The 18304-nt window shown below is 41.9% G+C and overlaps 1 protein-coding gene across 1 annotated transcript in view; it reads left to right on the plus strand.

Moving 5' to 3' along the window:
- igsf9bb (immunoglobulin superfamily, member 9Bb) overlaps positions 1–18304 on the plus strand; it is a gene marked incomplete at both ends in the record, with an annotated part of 133310 nt that overhangs the window by 85311 nt on the left and 29695 nt on the right. Inside the window, 7 exons of the mRNA XM_084073498.1 lie at positions 1196–1338; positions 2035–2175; positions 2472–2588; positions 3580–3730; positions 7424–7547; positions 10914–11089; positions 11792–12018. Coding sequence (XP_083929624.1) covers positions 1196–1338; positions 2035–2175; positions 2472–2588; positions 3580–3730; positions 7424–7547; positions 10914–11089; positions 11792–12018 — 1079 coding nt within the window. The remainder of the gene's footprint in view (positions 1–1195; positions 1339–2034; positions 2176–2471; positions 2589–3579; positions 3731–7423; positions 7548–10913; positions 11090–11791; positions 12019–18304) is intronic.

The raw sequence follows: 18304 nt of genomic DNA on the forward strand, positions 1-18304 counted from the left end.
TTCCCTGCCTTTCTTTCACTAGCCTTCTTTCTATGCACCCCACCCCCCCTCACCACCACACCCACCGCTTCTCAGCCTTACAGTATATCATCTGCTGCCTTCCCCCTTACCTGTTCTTTTTCCCACGCTTTTACACACACTCTCTCTCTCTCTCTCTCTCTCTCAAACACACACACACACACGATCACGCACGCACGCACACACGCACGCACACACACACTACTTTTTCTGTCTCTAGCCCTCCATGCTGATAGCCCGCCCCCAACATCATTTCTCCCCCCTTTCATCACCCCCGGTACTTTGATGCTCTGCTAGTTGACCTCATTTAGAGACCATGCTATTCTTGCTGTCCCTTAACTATGTTTAAGTAAGACAAGTTTAGGCGTGGAACAGTTAATGCAACTAATTCATTTAATCGATAACAAACAAATATGATGATCTAATAAAATCATTAACACATTGAGTGCCATAAACGGTCCGCACCGTTTTTGAGAAGCTATGCGTTATGTGCCATAAACGGTCCGGACCGTTTTTGGCCCATTTAAAAAATATATATTTTTCCCACGTGGGGCTCTAACGAAACTTTGGGATCATCCAAGAAGGAGAGGCCGGATGTGGATCCATGTCAAAAATGCTTCCGGTTGTCCGCTCCAATGTTAACTCCTTGACTAAAAGCTTAATATCTCTATTTCTTTTTAACGTGGTGGAAGTGAGCCGTTTTCGATCGGCGATCACTCTGCAATGGAGGATCGCGTTAGAAATATTATTGTTCCAGGCGTTAGTCGGGACCCTCCGCCGCTGTTTACATGCGCGTCCTCAACGGGGCTTCTACAGCACGAAACATATCAACGTAAGTGGATGGAAGATATGCTGGCACTAGATGTACCCTATTTTAATAAACCTCTGGCACACAATGTGTTAATAATCAAATCTGCAAGACCATAATCCAGTCTACCACAGTAGACAAAGTCTACAATATTACTTTAAACCCTTTAAAAATTAGTTTTCATCATGATACGATAAATATGAATTTACAGTATACTGCGATTGATTGGTCATTAAAATCAATCTGACCATCTGACCACTTAACAGGCTGCTGTGTTCAGTGGTCAGGTGGGTGGGCCGTGAACGCTTTCAAGATGTTCAGGTGGGTTCTGATTCAGAAACCGTTTTTTTCTTACTGCCATTTGCTTAGACCCTGCCCGTGTGGTGAATATGCCAGCTGTCATCTACGTGGCCATTGGTCTACCTGGCTTCATCCGCTGCCCAGTAGATGCCAACCCCCCTGTAACGCTTGTGAAATGGAAGAAAGATGGCCTCCCTCTCCGGATAGATAAGGTGAGTTGGCGGGATGTGGGGAGTTTCAACGTCCCTGTCTCCAAGTGGTGAAGACGATCAGGTCCTAGATGTCTAATACCCCCAGTCGATGGTGTAGCAGTTGAGATGCTCACCTCATGCTTAATTAATTCTCTGTTGTATGATGGATGGTCTGTGTATCTGCGTGTATCTCAACCGTCCAACCGATCAACTTAAAAATGTGCTTGTGCATCGCCGGGGATCCGAGGGAGTGCTGGGTGGGAATTTGGTCAGCTCAGCGGTTCCGCAAAAACGTAATTGAATACTTTGTATTTTTCTTTCTGTTTCTCTTTAGATTTTTTCTTTTCACACTAACATGTCTTGCTAGAAACACATCACCAACAAAACCTTTTTTGCACTTGTTTGCACCTTTTGGCATTTTTCACAGTGCTTTGTTAACCGAGAGCGCCAAGCACAGCGGTAGCACTGGCATATGAAAAAAATAAAATCAGTGGACACAGCCTGTGTTTGCAAAGACTTTTCTGAACCTTCCATGTCTGTAGTAACGCGTCTTAATGTGATCAGGTTTATACTTGGTCGTACATTGGGTATTTTCAGCAAAGAGATTTGGTGTTGAGGGAAAAAAGAGCGGGCCCAGTACAGAGCCACGGTCAAGTTCACCAAGTATAGGGTTTACTTTAAATGAACTCTCCCCACCATCATTGTCCCCCAACCCAGTTCCCTGGATGGAGCCAAATGGACGATGGGAGTATCCGAGTGGCAGAGGTGACAGAGGACTCTCTCGGCACTTATACCTGCATGCCTTACAATGCCTTGGGTTCAATGGGATGGTCCACTCCCGCCCCCCTGGTGCTGAAGGTATGCAATGATAGCAGTCAAAAAAACACAGCTATTTTTTTTAAATCTTTGCAGAATTAACTAAACCGGCAGTGTTCATTTAACAAATAAATATAAATAATACATTTTACTGTACACAGTAAATGTTAATTTAACTCTGAGACTGTACAAATATAACCAAATGGACCCGTATTTGATTATATTTGTACACTGTCAGAGTTAAAGGAACTCTGTAGCTCACTAGCATGCATGGCTGCTTCAAACCAAGGGGGTCATCTAATTGTAGCGGCCCATTTGGGCCGTCTCGCCATGGATAGGACCCTCCTAAGTTCTCTGTGGTTCCTGGAGGAGAGTACAGGCAGGAGTCTGGGAGAGAACTGGTCATCCCCTGTGAGGCAGAGGGAGACCCTTTCCCCAACATCACATGGAGGAAGGTAACAGACCTCTGCTGTTAGGGCTGGGCAATTCATAGATAATGTATCAAAACTGATAGTTAACCTACAGCATAACCGAATAATCGAAAAAAAGCAATGTTTTTTTATATCTGTGTTTCTTATTATATCAACGAATCAACACGAATAAATTCTAATAGATATTTTAGTTTGATTAACCACTTAACCCTGTGTTATATTTATATGGTGACATAAAAAATAGTGACAATAGCCGATCTACAAGGTCACAATGTGTCATGGTGTGACACGTTGAACGGTGAATTTTCAATATCAGAAAACCAAATTGTTCATTAATCGTAATCAAGGCAAAGGTTTTAAATAATCGTGATATTGATTTCATATGGCCCAGCCCTACCCGCTGACTGTGCACTAGAACACTGTCACTAGAACACTGTCAGTGGGTGGGAGGCTTCTTGACAAGCTCATTTTGTGGGTGCTGGGTGGTACGCAGTAAAATAATCGCTGTTCATTTAACTCAGAAAGAGTTAATGTAACCAAATGGACCCGCTGATGATTTTACTGAGCACAGCTTATTGAATCTGGGACTTCTTTTCCTGAGGTTAGAGGAGCAATTCTTATTTCAATTGTACTATGTTTATATTTGTGTTTGAATCACATTCTAATGATGCCTTTACAAGAGATGCAACATGGTACCCCATGTTGCATCTCTTGTAAAGGCATCATTAGAATGTGGGCTCTCTCAGTCACCATATTGTCACTCAGTGGAACCAACAGTATAGCCATTGTTTTTCTCCGATTGTGTTCATTTGAGTTTCTGTGCATAATTTTTTGAGTGTGTTAGTGTGACTGCATTTAAGCTAAACGGTATTCTTTCACAAACATGTACGTGTAGATTAATAATTTATCATGACCTGTTTGTTTCTATGCTAGTTCTGTATTTTACATGTGTGAACAGGTCTCTGTAATGTACACTCTCTCTCTCTCTCCCTCTCTCTCCCTCTCTGGACTGAAGGTAGGGAAACCCAGCAAAAGCAAGCACAATGTCCTGCCCCGAGGCAGCTTACAGTTTAAGTCGCTGACCAAGGAGGATCATGGGGAGTGGGAGTGTGTCGCCACCAACGTTGCCACGAGCATCACTGCCAGCACGCACCTCCTAGTCATAGGTACCACCTCCTAGTCATACTGTAGGTACCACCTCCTAGTCATAGGTATCACCTCCTAGTCATACTGTAGGTACCACCTCCTAGTCATACTGTAGGTACCACCTCCTAGTCATACTGTAGGTACCACCTCCTAGTCATACTGCAGGTACCACCTCCTAGTCATAGGTACCACCTCCTTAGTCATAGGTACCACCTCCTGGTCATACTGCAGGTATCACCTTCTAGTCACGGGTATTAGAGCTGTACATCCAGTGGCACGTACAGTACATATTATACATGTAAAACATAGTCAAATCCTCAGTGTTAAATTAAAGCTGAAGGCCCTATTTTGTGGAAACAGGCAAACCAGAGTGAAGTGCAGTCAACGGCATTGGGGGTGGGGCGTGGTGACAGATGTTTGGTATTTATCGGGGCGGAGAAGGGAGGAGTACCCGTAGAAAAGTGACGATGTGGGTTGGATTAGGCTGAATATATCAGTAGGTGTGTTGCAGGTGGATTCAATCATGATCAAATTATCGCGTTTAATTACTATTTAAAAGTAGCGCGCTGCTCAACATAGCACTGGTAATTTTCACAGTGTCGTGGAAGAAAAGCCTCGGAAGGGTAATTTCTCCAATTAGCAAACTGATGTCGTTGTGTGGGAGGTGTCAACAGCTAAATCTACAGCACCTAAAATAGACTGAGAGCAGATGATGTCAATTTATCTTGAGAGGAAATAACACATGTAATAACACTTCTGACACTGGTCCTGTGAGAAGTGTTTCTCGGTTCATTCCGATTCATAAACCCAATTCATGATCGGTAAATAAACTATGTGGTTCGATGTCCACTAAATGACTGCTGCACAGACCTAGGCAAACATCTGCTCAAGGTCTGCTCTGGGAGCCTGAGCAGATGTCCGCCAGAAAGGTTCACAAAGGATTTTTTTTTGTTTCCATGCACACCTGTCCTTGTGACCTGTACATGAGAAATGTCTATAAAATGGAGTTGGTATGCTCTGAGTACACTGGACTATGATTGAATAAGTCTGCGGACAATCCACTGGAATCTCCACCCGTATATGCCCGATCCTTGTTTTAAGCACTACAGTAAGCAGTAAGCGCCTTAAGAAATGTTTAAATTATGTCCATTCACCAATCAGTCAACCTTTTATAAAGGAGAAACCTATATGGATCCTTCAATATTTTTCATGCTTCATGGGGCAACTTTTTTGTTAAGTCCATTTTACCCATTGTCACATGTGGTTTAGAATACATGAAAACATGCTAGATTATGTTTTCCAGCTTGAAGGATTCATATCTGAGAAGAAGTGAAACAGGCAAGCATGACATTATGCCGTATAAAGCGGGTTTGAGTGATTATGAAGACGGCTATCTGGGTGTGCCGCCGTCAACTAAAGTGAAATTAAAATAATGGATGACCGTGCGACTCGCTATGCAGGTAGACCTGGTCCAAGCAGGTAGGCGGCGGATGGGGCTAATCCTGGTCATCATTGACCCCAAACTTGCAGTGCATTGCAGATTTGCAAACGACACCCACCCTGCTGTACTTCTCGTGCCACCCGGTGCACAGCTATTCCCCAAAATACCAAACACATGAAGGCAGGGAAGAATATGCCACTTCTCCTCTGGAAATTGTTAATTCACCCATTCACTGCACACCTCACACCAATCTGCCTGCCCCAAAATAGGACCCTGAGGATTTTATACCTGATTTTGAAGTATGTAATCTGAATCACACCCCAAGTACAGTTGAAGAGTTATGCATAAACTAAATTTGGCATTATAGAGACTTAAAGAATACCTAGCATAAAAGTTCAAATACCTGTGCAGATATGAATAGTATCCAAAAACAATGCTAATGAGTAGGATAGATTCAATTCTTAGTCATATTTAATTAATTCATTTATTTATTAGAAAACACCATGCCGTTAGCTAGTCTTCTTGGGGTCCAACACATACAAAGGTAATAATAACCACTTCTTGTACACCGTGTACTGTACAGTAAGACATTATATTACATACAATGAGACATGACAACCAATTAACATCAAGACATTGAAACAATATTTATTTATTTTAACAACAATAAAGACAAAAACGCTACAAAAGAGACTTAAGGTCATTTAGATACTGTTAGATGAAACATTTATGACCAGTCATATGATTAATTGCATTAAATACGCTTCTTGGAAGTGCTTCTAGTGTTTTATATACTTATAATATATAAATATACTTCAACCTGTAATGGCTCTACCTTACTGTAGATTTGAGAAGATAATATCTGGAAGGTCTACGCTAATCAGAGCCTGCCTGTCTGTGTACAGAGTTACAGTATGATTGTTACTGTACCGTTGTGCACTGATTGGTCAGAAAGGTGCTGTGGTTTCTTGAAAAGTCTGACATTCCTGAAGAAAGTCAAAAGGTATTTAAGTACTGTAGGTGAAAGGTGGTATTTTTTGTTCAATAGGAAGCAAGGTAAAAGATAGTATTTTTTTGTGCAACAGGAAGCCATGAAGCATTACGTTAAACTTCATGGGCATTTGTGATTACAGTTCTGTATTGGGAGATAGCAACAAGTCCGGTGATTATGTGACTGTAGGGCAGTGGGGTGTGGAGCACAGGTCTGGTAAGTCTTGGCAAGAAGCTGTTACCACGGCAGGTGGCCTCAGTCATATTGAACCAGCTCTGTCTCCTAGGGGAAAGGTTTCTGAACAGATGGTTGCCTGGGCTGGGTGTGTATGGCTGGTGGCATTCCTCCCTGTCCTCTTCTTCACCCTGGCATCCTGTAACTCTTTCATAGAGGGCAGCTGACAGCCAATCATCCGCTCCGAACTCAGACAGCACGTTTGAGCTTGCCCTTGGAATAGCAGGAGGCAGTAGAGAGCCAGCATAGAGTTATAATATATCTAGAGGGCGGACTGCCCCGCCCCCACCAATTCATTTCAATGAAAGTAGCTCACTGGCGTTTGAAGCACCCGGAAGAACGCTCTACTTCCGCATTTGGGCACCAAATTTGGGTGCGCAAATGCGGAAGTCTTGAGCACCGAGCAGGCGCACTGGGATTTCAAACGGTAGAAGCATGTGCGGTGGCGTTTTAAATGCGGAAGTATTGCAATCCCAGATTTGACCAGCAGGCGACGGCCTCTTCACTGTTCTACCGTGGCTCTGGGGGCTTGAGAGCCAGGCAGAAATGAAAGATGTTAGCAGGCTTGCTATTATATACACTGGTGGAAGAAGCACTACGTCTTTTTTTTAAAGTAGCAATACCACAATACATAAATACTGTTACAAGTAAAAGGCAGGCTGACCGCTAAATGGTTGATAGTTAGGAACCAAATATACATACCTTTACAGATCTGTAATTCTGTTTTTTGACCCTTGCAGGTCCATTTGGTTCAATTTGTACACTCAGAGTTATGGGGTCCTTTAAAAATCACAAAAGAAAACAGAGTCTGCACACTGGTAACGCTGAAAAGGCTCCGCTGTTTTTTTATTGCATCGTCAACGTTTCGATCAATCAGATCAATACAAATATACAGCGGAGCTTTTTCAGCATTACCAGTGTGCAGACTCTGTTTTATTTTGTGATACTTCTGCTTGTCTTGCACCTGGGCCACGGATGTGCGTGCACTATACCTTCCTCATGCGTTCCTTTAAAAATGCCTTTCTCATTGGTTCCCCCCCTCATCAGGCACAAGCCCCCACGCCCCAACCAATGTCCATGTGGTGCCGTCCTCCTCCTGGGCCAACGTGTCCTGGGAGGCAGGCTACGATGGAGGTTTCCCGCAGACATTCTCAGTCTGGTACGGACATGTGTGAGTCATCCCAGCATGCTTTGCTTCCTGCTTCTTTCTTGTCTTACTTTCTGTAATTTACAACAACAACAACAACAACAAAACAAAAATGCTTTTTTTCCTCTTGATTGTGTTTAGAATGGTTGTGATCAGATCTTTTTGTGTGAGTTTTCATACGTATTTAGTCCGACCATTCTGAACATGACCCAGAGCTCTGTGCCCTATAGCTGCTACTGCTGCTGCCCTCTGTGTTGCTGCTGCTTGGCTGGGGAACACCTGGCTTGTAATGTTTGATTGTTCAAATCCAAGTAATGATTCAATTATTTAAGTGAAATTTCATTTTGGTCTAATGTTGCCATTTAAAAATAAAATAAAACACTGAAATGTCTCATATACTGTCAAATGCCCACAGTCATCCTTGGCCTTCCAGATTTTGTATTTATGTATTTAAAATCCATAATAATTAACAGTTTTAACCATTAACTCTGCATACACCAGATAATTACTTGCAAATGATCATATTTAAAAAAGATGTATTTATATCTGGTGGAAGATTACAGTGAAGGCCAATGTTATATATAGAACACAATTGCAGTAGGTAGTTATAATGCAGCAATGTTCGAAAACATGTAATTTAATTCAAACGTAAATATCACTTACAAAGTAAAAGCTACAGTAGCCTAGCCTGACACTCAGCCTTCGTTATACTCCATTATTCGCCAGAGCATATTTCTTTTAATGGGCGTGGCTAGCGATTCAGGGTCTGGAGCCAGGCGAACAGTAGCCTACTATTGTATTACAATACACTCAACTACATGGAACATGTTGGTTTAATCACTTTCAACCTGGCATCCCTATTTTGGGCATGTCATTATAGGTTACATTTTTAAAATAATTATTCTTACTTATTTAAATTTTCCCCCAGACAATTTTGGGAAAATAGTCTACAAGCTCACAATGCATTGCGGCGTGACATGTTGTGAGCTTGTAGATCTGCTATTATAACAATTTTTTAAATGGGGCTTAAGTGGTTAAATCCAGGTCTGCAGGTCAAAGGCCTTTGATTCTTGGCTAATGGATGTGTGTGGAGCAACTGCTTTTAGGACACCCTATATAAATCTACTGCTAAGCCCAGGGCTAGTATTACAGAACAACACGGATGGTGTATTTTCACAAAATGCAAATCAATGATTTAATGAGTGATACAAATGGGATACAGTACATTTATTATATTATTATCAACCCCAAATTAATATGGAGCATGATTGTGGTGCATATAGTACGGTGCTATATTTGAGTACGCATCATCACCTGTTGCACAGCATCAGCCTCAGTGTGTTATGTTATGTCACATCTAATCAGTATGTCTTATTAATTGGCAAATGCCAAGGTCCGTGGCATTGCTGCTAACCCATAAGTGTGCATATAGTGTGTGTGTGTGTGTGTGTGTGTGTGTGTGTGTGTGTGTGTGTGTGTGTGTGTGTGTGTGTGTGTGTGTGTGTGTGTGTGTGTGCGTTTAAGTGTGTACTATGAGGAAAATGGAACAGAGCCAATCAAATGATCTGATTCAGACATTAAGCAGGAAAGACAGTTTCACAATGCCACTAAACCGTACAGACAAGTAACACCTCTGACCTGTGCACGTTTTGTATGCAGAGTTGGCTCTGTGATTCTTAAGTGACACCAGGACAGCCTGGCCTGTTGAGTGATCAATAGGCACACAGTCATTTGAGTGTTCAATAGGCACATGGTCATTTGAGTGTTCAATAGGCATAATGGTTATGGTCATTATTGGGCATGTAATTGCTTTTTCGTTGCCGGTGAATTCCCCCCCACCCTATCTGTGCAGTCGGATGCACTACCCCAACCATCACTGATTATCTACTGTAGTCTGGCTATGTATTACCACGTGAGTATAGCATGTAACATAATCTGTAGGAAAATAAATTCAGTCAGAGACACTTGTGTCAAAGACGTTAAAACCATTTATTGCAACAAATGGTTACCGGTATACAGTTATACTGTATTTGGTGGAAAGGCTCTGCTCTTGGCGAGTGCTCCCCAATGAATCTGAGCAGCATGCGAGTGATTCAGCAGAGAGCACTATACCCTGTGCATGATGAACATATAATATACTGCATATAAAACCGTAGCATAAGCCACACAATTCAGACATGCTGTGCAAAGGTAATAGCAGGAGGAGGTTGGGGAGGTGGAGGAAGTTTGCAGAGGCAATGACAACTCGACTGGCATGAAAAAACAGCAGAGTAGAAGTGAGAGCTGTCACTTTGTTGAGACCTCCCTATTTGAATGTGATTGGTTGTTGAATCGCCATTGCTTATCAGCTGTAAAGGCGTGAATGAAACGCTGGCAGTCTATCAGAGGATGTGCGCTTGCCTTCTGTGCTCTGCCTGAACTAACATGCTTCTTTTATGGCGAGTTGAAAATGATGATTCAGTCATGTGTGCATAAAACTGGTTGACATCATTGACTTGCATCACGCACCTGGTATACAAAAAAAAAATTGGCCAAGGTTGGCTGGTCGGCTAGTATTACAGAACATGATGAAGCATTCTCACGGCGCTCAATCACACTCTAAAGGACATACATCCTGTTATTGAATATCATCACCAGATAACAGATCTGTACTATTGTGCTATATCAGGTAGTCGAATAACTTTTTTTTTTTTAAATAAAAACAATATGTGTGCGTACAGGTTTATGCTTGCTTTTGAGATCTGTTGGACAAATACGGCATGGCCAATCCTCAGCAAATTGCACGGCTGAGCGCAGCATGGGCTTACTACCATCAAATGTGTCTGTAATAAACTGTTAAAGTTGTATGGTATGTTACTGATACTGTATGTTTATATGAGGTCTGGGACAGCTGATGTTGTAGGAACTATGGCAAGATGCATCACAATAGTTAGTTAAATATTGAGATAAGTGACTTTGAACTGAAATGTTGTTGAAATTCCCTGTCCTGAAATAGACTTTTAAGTCATCATGGTTCTCAAAGTGGGGTCCAGGGACCCTCAGGGTTCCTTGAGGGGGTTCCAAATGGATCCTTACAGTTATGTAACTCTGAAAGTGTACAAATGGGTACAGTACAATTATACCTGCGTTTCCATTTGTATACTCTCAGAGTTATGGGGGTTCCTTGAATTTAAAAAGTGTGAGAACCGCTGTTGTAAGTGAATCGTGTGGAAAGACAACATTCACCCCAAAGTCAAGGCCATCTTGTTATTATTATCTACAGTATGTGCATCATCTCCCTCCCTCTGCCATCTCTTTTTTTTGCCATCTCTCTCTCTCTCTCTCTCTCTCTCTCCTGCACCCACCTGTCTTGTACCCACCCACCCATCTCTTGGTGCCGCTCCCCTGCAGGCTGAAGAGGGAGCGGTTAGGTCCACATGACTGGCTCTCCGTACCTGTGCCTGGAGGCCAGGGCTGGCTGGTGGTGCCCGGCCTGGAGCCAGAGACAGCATACCAGTTCAGTGTACTGGCCCAAAACAAGCTTGGCACGGGCGCCTTCAGCGAGGTTGTCACTGTGAACACATTAGGTGGGTAGACTCATCGGCGGCTCTCGAGTAGAATATGCTGATCCAGCAATAAATCGCTTTGGCAGACGTGCAGCTGCAGAGGCCAGCAAGGTGAAAATGACTACTGTAGCTTAATATTGGAAAACAATACTTTTCCCTGAAAATTGCCAATTTTTTAACCACAGGCATTGAAGCATGTTCTCCCGAGTAGTAAGCTAGCGAACATGAAATCTTTGAAAACACACCCACACACACACATACACACACACAGTTTAACCCTTTGCAATGACAAGCAAAGTCAATGCTGTTGACTTTGCTCACAACGGCATTGAAATAGGATAGTCTTTTATTTACACCCGTTAAAAACCTTATTGCATCCATGTGCTCCAGATATTTGTCATTTGCATTGGTTTGTCCTACATCTGAGAAGTAGCGGCTTGTTCATGCTCTCTGGCTGATGCGTGGTCTGTGACCTTCATAGCTTTTTAGTAACACTGCTTTTGTTTTTCCAAGTTCTTTTTTTCGGTGCCTTTATTGAGTGCAGTGGAGAGAGACAGGAAACAGTCAGGGAGTAATATGCAGCAAATGGTCCGCCCGGCCAGGGAATCAAACCAGGGTTTCGCTGTCAGGCATCAGAGCATGTGTGGTACGCGCCCTATACCACTCAGCTTTTTTTTTTACTAACATTGTTTAACCCCAATTTCTATCTGTCTTGTTTTCTAGTATTTCCTATAAGTACCCCTGAACCATTGGTGCTGCTTACCCCACCACGGTGCCTCACAGCCAATCGCACGCAGCAGGGTGTCCTGCTTACCTGGATCCCACCTGCCAACCACACAGCACCTATCCAGCATTATGTCATGGAGTTCCGCCTTGGGGAACGATGGGATCTATTGGACGACAGCATTCCTGCCGGGGATACGGAGTTGCTAGCTAGAGATCTCATTCAGGTAAAAGATAGGATAAGACCTATATCTGCCTATGCCTGCCTGTGGTTTTCAATCTTTTTAATTTCAGGTACCCCCAGGTTGGCATGCATTAGGCCAGTGTTTCTCAAATGGGGGTACATGTGCCCCTAGGGGTACGCAGAGATACTAGAGGGGGTACTTGAGAGAAGGTGGAACATGAAAAGAAAAAGTATTCTACTGACTAGCACAACTGTTAACGAATAGAAAGCAATACGTATTTGCCATCATGCTGGTTTATTTTGAACATACTGACTGGACTTTTGATGTCAATATTTTCTAAGCAAAATGTTGTAGTCTTTCAAGGGGGTACTTGGATTCAGAAATGGAAAGGAGGTACTTTCCACAAACAAGTTTGAGAACTACTGCATTAGGCCACGGACCCCAATAACACCTATTATAGAAACCATTATGAAAGCTGTATATTTGACCACTATGTATGTACTGTAGTGAACTACTCTGTCAGCACTTCATTGTCTCCGCTAGGCCGAAAGGCATGGCCGAGACTATGTTTTGCACCCTGTCCGTCCGTCCGTGTGTCCATCTGTCCGTCCGTCCGTCCGTCCGTCCGTCTGTCTGCGAGCAGCTAATCTCCGGCTGTTGGCCCGGTCGCTGCGAAACTGTGCACACACCCTCCCTGGATGCCAAAGCCGAACGTTTGCCCCAAAATGTTCTGATTGGCCTGTTATACCACCACCAGGAGGCACATTTTTTATATTACTCCTACAGATTATGTCCAAACATCACGCAAATCAGTACACAGTATCTCTATAGTCATGTGATCAACACGGATCTGTTTGATTTTCCATATTCAATCCTATTTGGCTAAGATTGGCTTCCAAAGTTTGCAGGATTAGTTCGTTTTGAACAAAATGCCTCAAATTATGAACGCAGCATGCAATTACCGTGAAATTTTGCACGCACATTCCCACTTGGCCGAGGAAGTGATGCAGGTTGAAAATGTTCAAATCAGCCTCATGGTGGCGCTATAACAGGTCGATTCGCGTTTCAACCTATAACTGCACCGATCTGCGTGAATCTTTGCACGCACACTCCGTACAGGCCAAGGAAAAACCTTTGCCTTTCACATCTGCCTTTTAGAGCGCCACCAGGAGGCCGACTTTTGTAAAACATTTTTTTTGCTATTACTCGTTCAGATTCTGTCCAAAAATCACGCAAATTGGTACACAGTATCTCTATAGTCATGTGATCAAGATGGATGTGTCCGACATTTCATATTCCATCCTAATTGGCTAACATTGGCGTCCAAATTTTGCAGGATAGGTCCATTTTTAACAAAATGCATCAAATCATGAATGCAGGGTCCGATTGCTGTGAAAGGCTGTCTTCAGTCTGAAGACATATCTTGCTAGCGCAACCCTAGTTTATCATTTAGTTTACCAAGAAATAGCACATTAATCTACTGTATATAAGCATATTTAATTGGATTAAGTTATTGTACGCTGCAATACAGTATAAATACCTAATTTAGGTAGAAACCACACATTAACTACACGGCAAACCACTTAACAACCACTTGGAAACTATCATGCAACCGTTTAGAAACCACCTGAAAAGCTCTTAAAGTAATCACCTGGCCACTACTTGGAGAACACTGTGCACCTCGTCCTGCACACAACTGGTACACTAGGTGTAGACCTGATTTTGGTATGAAATGTTTATCTAAATAGCCTTAGACTTCATGTAATGTTTATGTGAACTGCAAGGCAAGATTATTTGTACTAGACCATACCCGTCGGTGGATATTGGATGATGGCACATTTTTAAATAGATACATTAAAAATAAAGGCACGCACTTGTCCATTGCTATTTTCAGCATTTAGCTGGTGGCAGCCCGATCTCCAGAGAAAACGTTGTCACAGTACGTTTTGCAGAAACGAACAGTGAGAACATTTTTTATCCCAAAAACGATGCATGTGAACGTGGTGCGCAGATGTGAACCATGTAGGGTCAATCGTCGATTTTATGTTGCATACTAACGAACCCTAACCCTAACCCCTAACCCCTAACCCTAAACCCTAACCCTAAACACAACCCCAAAACCTAACCAGGAACCAAAGCGTTGAAATGCAACGAAAAGGTAAAAATGTAACGTTTTTGTGGTCCAAAATGTTGTCATTGAAATTTTCTGGAGAAACGTTCAATGACTACGTTTTCCTCTGGCGATAGGGTTGCTGGTGGAGGTGCGCCCAGATAGAAGTCTCCAAAATTACACACGCCCTCCTTATATATTATGTTAGTCGTGTCTGTTTCACTTTGCCATGAATCTTTCAAGCTGGAAAACAATTTAAAGTAGCTTTTAGTAGTTTTTGTGCATTCTAAAACCCACATGTGGCGATTTTTTAATGCATGTATGCAACAAAACTGTTGCATGTCATGAGGCACAGATTATATTTTGATGTCCATATGGGTTCCTCCTTTATAAAAGTTAAACTGATTGATTCAAATAGATGTGTTATTACAAATGCTGCCAGTTTCTGTTTGGCTCATCGCCAGACATCATCAAATCGTTTCTTATGTTGTTTATGTAATGTTTAAAACAGGAAGCAGAAACCTACAAGGATGGAGAGTTCAGCGGACTGTCCGCAGACTTTTGCCTTTCATAGTCCAGTGTACTCAAAGCATACACAGGCTGTACAAGCCCATTTTATAGACATTTCACTATGAATCAGGCTTAACTGAGAAACGCTTCTTATGGGACCATTTTCAGACATATTAACTGCTATTGTTATTTCCCCGCAAGATACTTTTACAGTACATCATCTGCACTTGGCACTTGGTCTTTTTGAAGTGCCGTAGATTTACTGTTGAGGGCTCTGCCCCTCCCACACTACTTGGACATCGGTTTGCTCTTGAGTGCAATTAAGTCTTCTTCCATGAAATTACTTTAATTTCATGACACTGGAAATGACCAGTATGCCATTGGGGTTAGTGCAGTGCACTGCCCTTAACCACGCTCTAGACTTAAAGGTAGGGTAAGTGATATTATTTGGTAATTTATTAGCTGTAGACCAAATTTTTTTGTTAAAACATTTTTTGTTAAAAAGGTATTATATTGTGATAGTAATCATTGCTACAGAGCGTGTGTTTGATCACAGGGGTCTCTCCAGCTCTTTAGTAAACAGAATATAGTACATTTTCAGGTAGGTAACACATTTTAAGCCAATCAGGAGAGAGCACTGAATTGAAAATGCATTTTCTGTTTAATAAAGAGCTGGAGAGGCATGGGAGACTCCTTTTACTGAATAAATACTCTATAGCAATGAGTACTATCAGAATATAGAGCTATTTAACACTTATTTTAACCAAAGTAAATCACTTACCCTACCTTTAATAAACTGGACCCGAGTTGGCTCTGTACTTGGACCCCTTTTTTCCATCTACACCATTGGAATTGGTGTATTGTATTATTTGTATGGCATCTGCATTCTGAATGATCAGTAGACAGTCCATGTCTGCATTGCTTTAATGAAAAAGGTCAATATTTCAGTCACAAGGACATTTCTCAAGGTTGAGGTTCACTTTTTTGGGGGAAAAATAATACCTCAAAGAATAACCAAACCATTTTAGTAGGCTGACTTTGTAATTGACTTGATATGTCTATCAATCGATAATTATACAGGGAAGCATGGTGAGCACTAACATTCTTTATTCCTCGGTTTTGTCTTCATTTAGATGTAGGAAAGGTTGTCACACCCAGTCACTGAGCACTGATTAAGTGTCAAGTGACCATAATCACTTGGTGAAAGAGCTATGTAAATTTGAATGTCATCTGCATAATTATGGTAAACAATTTTGTTGTTTTTAATGATTTGGGAGCATGTACTGTAAATGTTGAACAGACGAGGTCCAAGTATTGAACCTTGGGGAACTCCACATGCGATGGTGTTTTGCTCAGATGAATAAGTTGCCAGTGGAGACAAAATAGTGCCTGTGTTAATGAGAAGACTAAAATCAACTATTTAGCGTGGCCGAAAGTACAAAACAGCTTTCCAATTTGTCACACGATATTGCAGGATTCAAATCTAACTAATTGTTAAACCAATTATTCTGATAGTTTGCTCTCTGTTGACATAAGTTGTGACAATAAGAGTGGTGGCTTTGAAACATGGTATGAAATAATAAAGTCTGAACAGAATGAGCTGGGGGGGGCATTATTTTGTATTTTATTTAATACAGTACGTCCTGTACTTTTAACATGAAGAGGCTTTTTAACATCTCACATCTGGCTCGTATTGGCTAATTTTCCTGGCATAACATGTTTGAGCTTTTTCACCATCACCGCCTGTGTCATGCAAACGCTTTTATCTCTCCTCCCGCTCTCTAACCAACACCCACACACACTTTTCTCTCTCTCTTCTCTTTCTCTATCTCTCTCTCCCTCTCTCTCTCTCTCTCTCTCTCTCTCTCTCTCTAGCTGCCTCTCTCATCCGATCACTTTCATGCTTGTGGAAACACACTACACCTATCCTTTCTGCTGCCGCTTTTTACTGCGACGATTGAGGTAATTGGACCACAAGGGATCTAAACGCGGGCGCATGAACTGTGCGATCATGCGTGCACGTGCATTAAGCAGTAACTAATGCACGTGCACACACGATACATCTCTTCATACAGTATCTTGTTCACTTCAAACTTTTTTTTACCAATCTTACTGTATCAGGTAGCATTATTTCCTACAATGTGAACTGAAGAGACAACTAGAAGACCAGATCATTCATTCCTCTGCACTTATACATGGCCTGTCTAGTTCAGTGATTTCCAATCTGTCGGCTGTGATGGTATTGCAAGTGGGCCAGGATTGATCATTAAAATAAACATGCTCTGAAAATGCACGTGGCCCACCCATCCGACCACTTAACGCTGTGTTAAAGTGGTCAGATGGGTGGACCGTGAATTAATTCAAGATTTTCAAGTGGGCCCTGCATGATCCAGAAAAGGTTGGGAAATGTTGGTCTAGTTCAAGTGGACCCACTGTCTGCAGAATCATGCCGCTCGTCAGTTTAGCACAGAGTGTTTCACATCCTGTTGGAAGCAGCCAGAGGCAGCCACAAGCTGCAGCATAAACATTTCATTGTCATCGATTCTAAAATAGAACATTACATTTCAAAGCTTGCAGTGCTAAAAACATGTTTTTGCTGTTCTCTCCAGTTCTGAAACTAAACTATATTCTACTCTGTGTTATGTTCATACTAAGGCTGAACACGAATCGCAAAGGCTGCGATTTTATGATTTTCTTATAATCATAATATGCAACGGCAGTGAGCGAGTCTGACCCGATGTATTATAACTCTATGGTCTGACCCAGTGTTTACAACAATGCAGCAAAACGCCAAAGACAGCCGATCCACAAGCACGTTGTGCAGATCTGTGTCTATGTTTATATTTGGCGGGCGACACCATGGATTAACGAATGAGCATTATGATTAGCCTACATGACGTTGTTGTTGTCCTTTCTACTCCCGCACGAGCTAAAAGTTAAAAGTTGTTATTTCCGTTCCAACAAAGTACTCCATGACTGCAGATAGTGAATGTTCTTGTTGTTCTATCGTTATAAGCATAACATCCTTAAATCTTTATGGCTGATTAATTAGCCATAAACTAAACTTGAAAGTGATTCTTTGCGACGGTACCTCCCCCTTCCCCCGCACACGTGTGAAGCATGGTGACATAAGGTGCATTTTTTTGCCTTGAGCAAGAGTTTTTGCTCAGTAACAGGATGTCTTTCCTGCTCTTTATTAAAACAGAAAATGCATTTTCAGGTCGGGATACCAATTTGACCCAATCAGGATAAAGAACACAGACAGGAGGCAGATTAAACAAGCACAATTGGAAGTGATGACACAAAGAAATGAGCAGACAAAATTAGAACTGGAACACTATAACAATGAAGCTGATAAATGGGTATCCTGAAATTTTGCCACCCACCTGAAAATGTATTTGATTATTCAAGAACTGGAGAGATGAGGAGACTGAACACTATATCAATGATTATCATCAGAAAATAGTCCTTTTTAACAAAAAATATTTTGTTTTAACCAAAAAACTATCACTTACCCTACCTTTATCGCGAATCAAATCGCAATATCAATCAGAAAAATCGCAATTAGATATGTTCTCAAAATCGTTCAGCCCTACAGTAGTTCATACTGTATGTTCATAATCAGTTACACAAATCAATGCTTCATAAAAGTGTAGGGTTCCTTGAGGGGGTTCCAAATGGACCCTTACAGGTCTATAACTCAGAGAG

Source organism: Gymnoscopelus microlampas (assembly GCF_963454915.1).
Source record: "Gymnoscopelus microlampas genome assembly, chromosome: 12".
In the NCBI taxonomy this organism is placed as follows: Eukaryota; Metazoa; Chordata; class Actinopteri; order Myctophiformes; family Myctophidae; genus Gymnoscopelus; species Gymnoscopelus microlampas.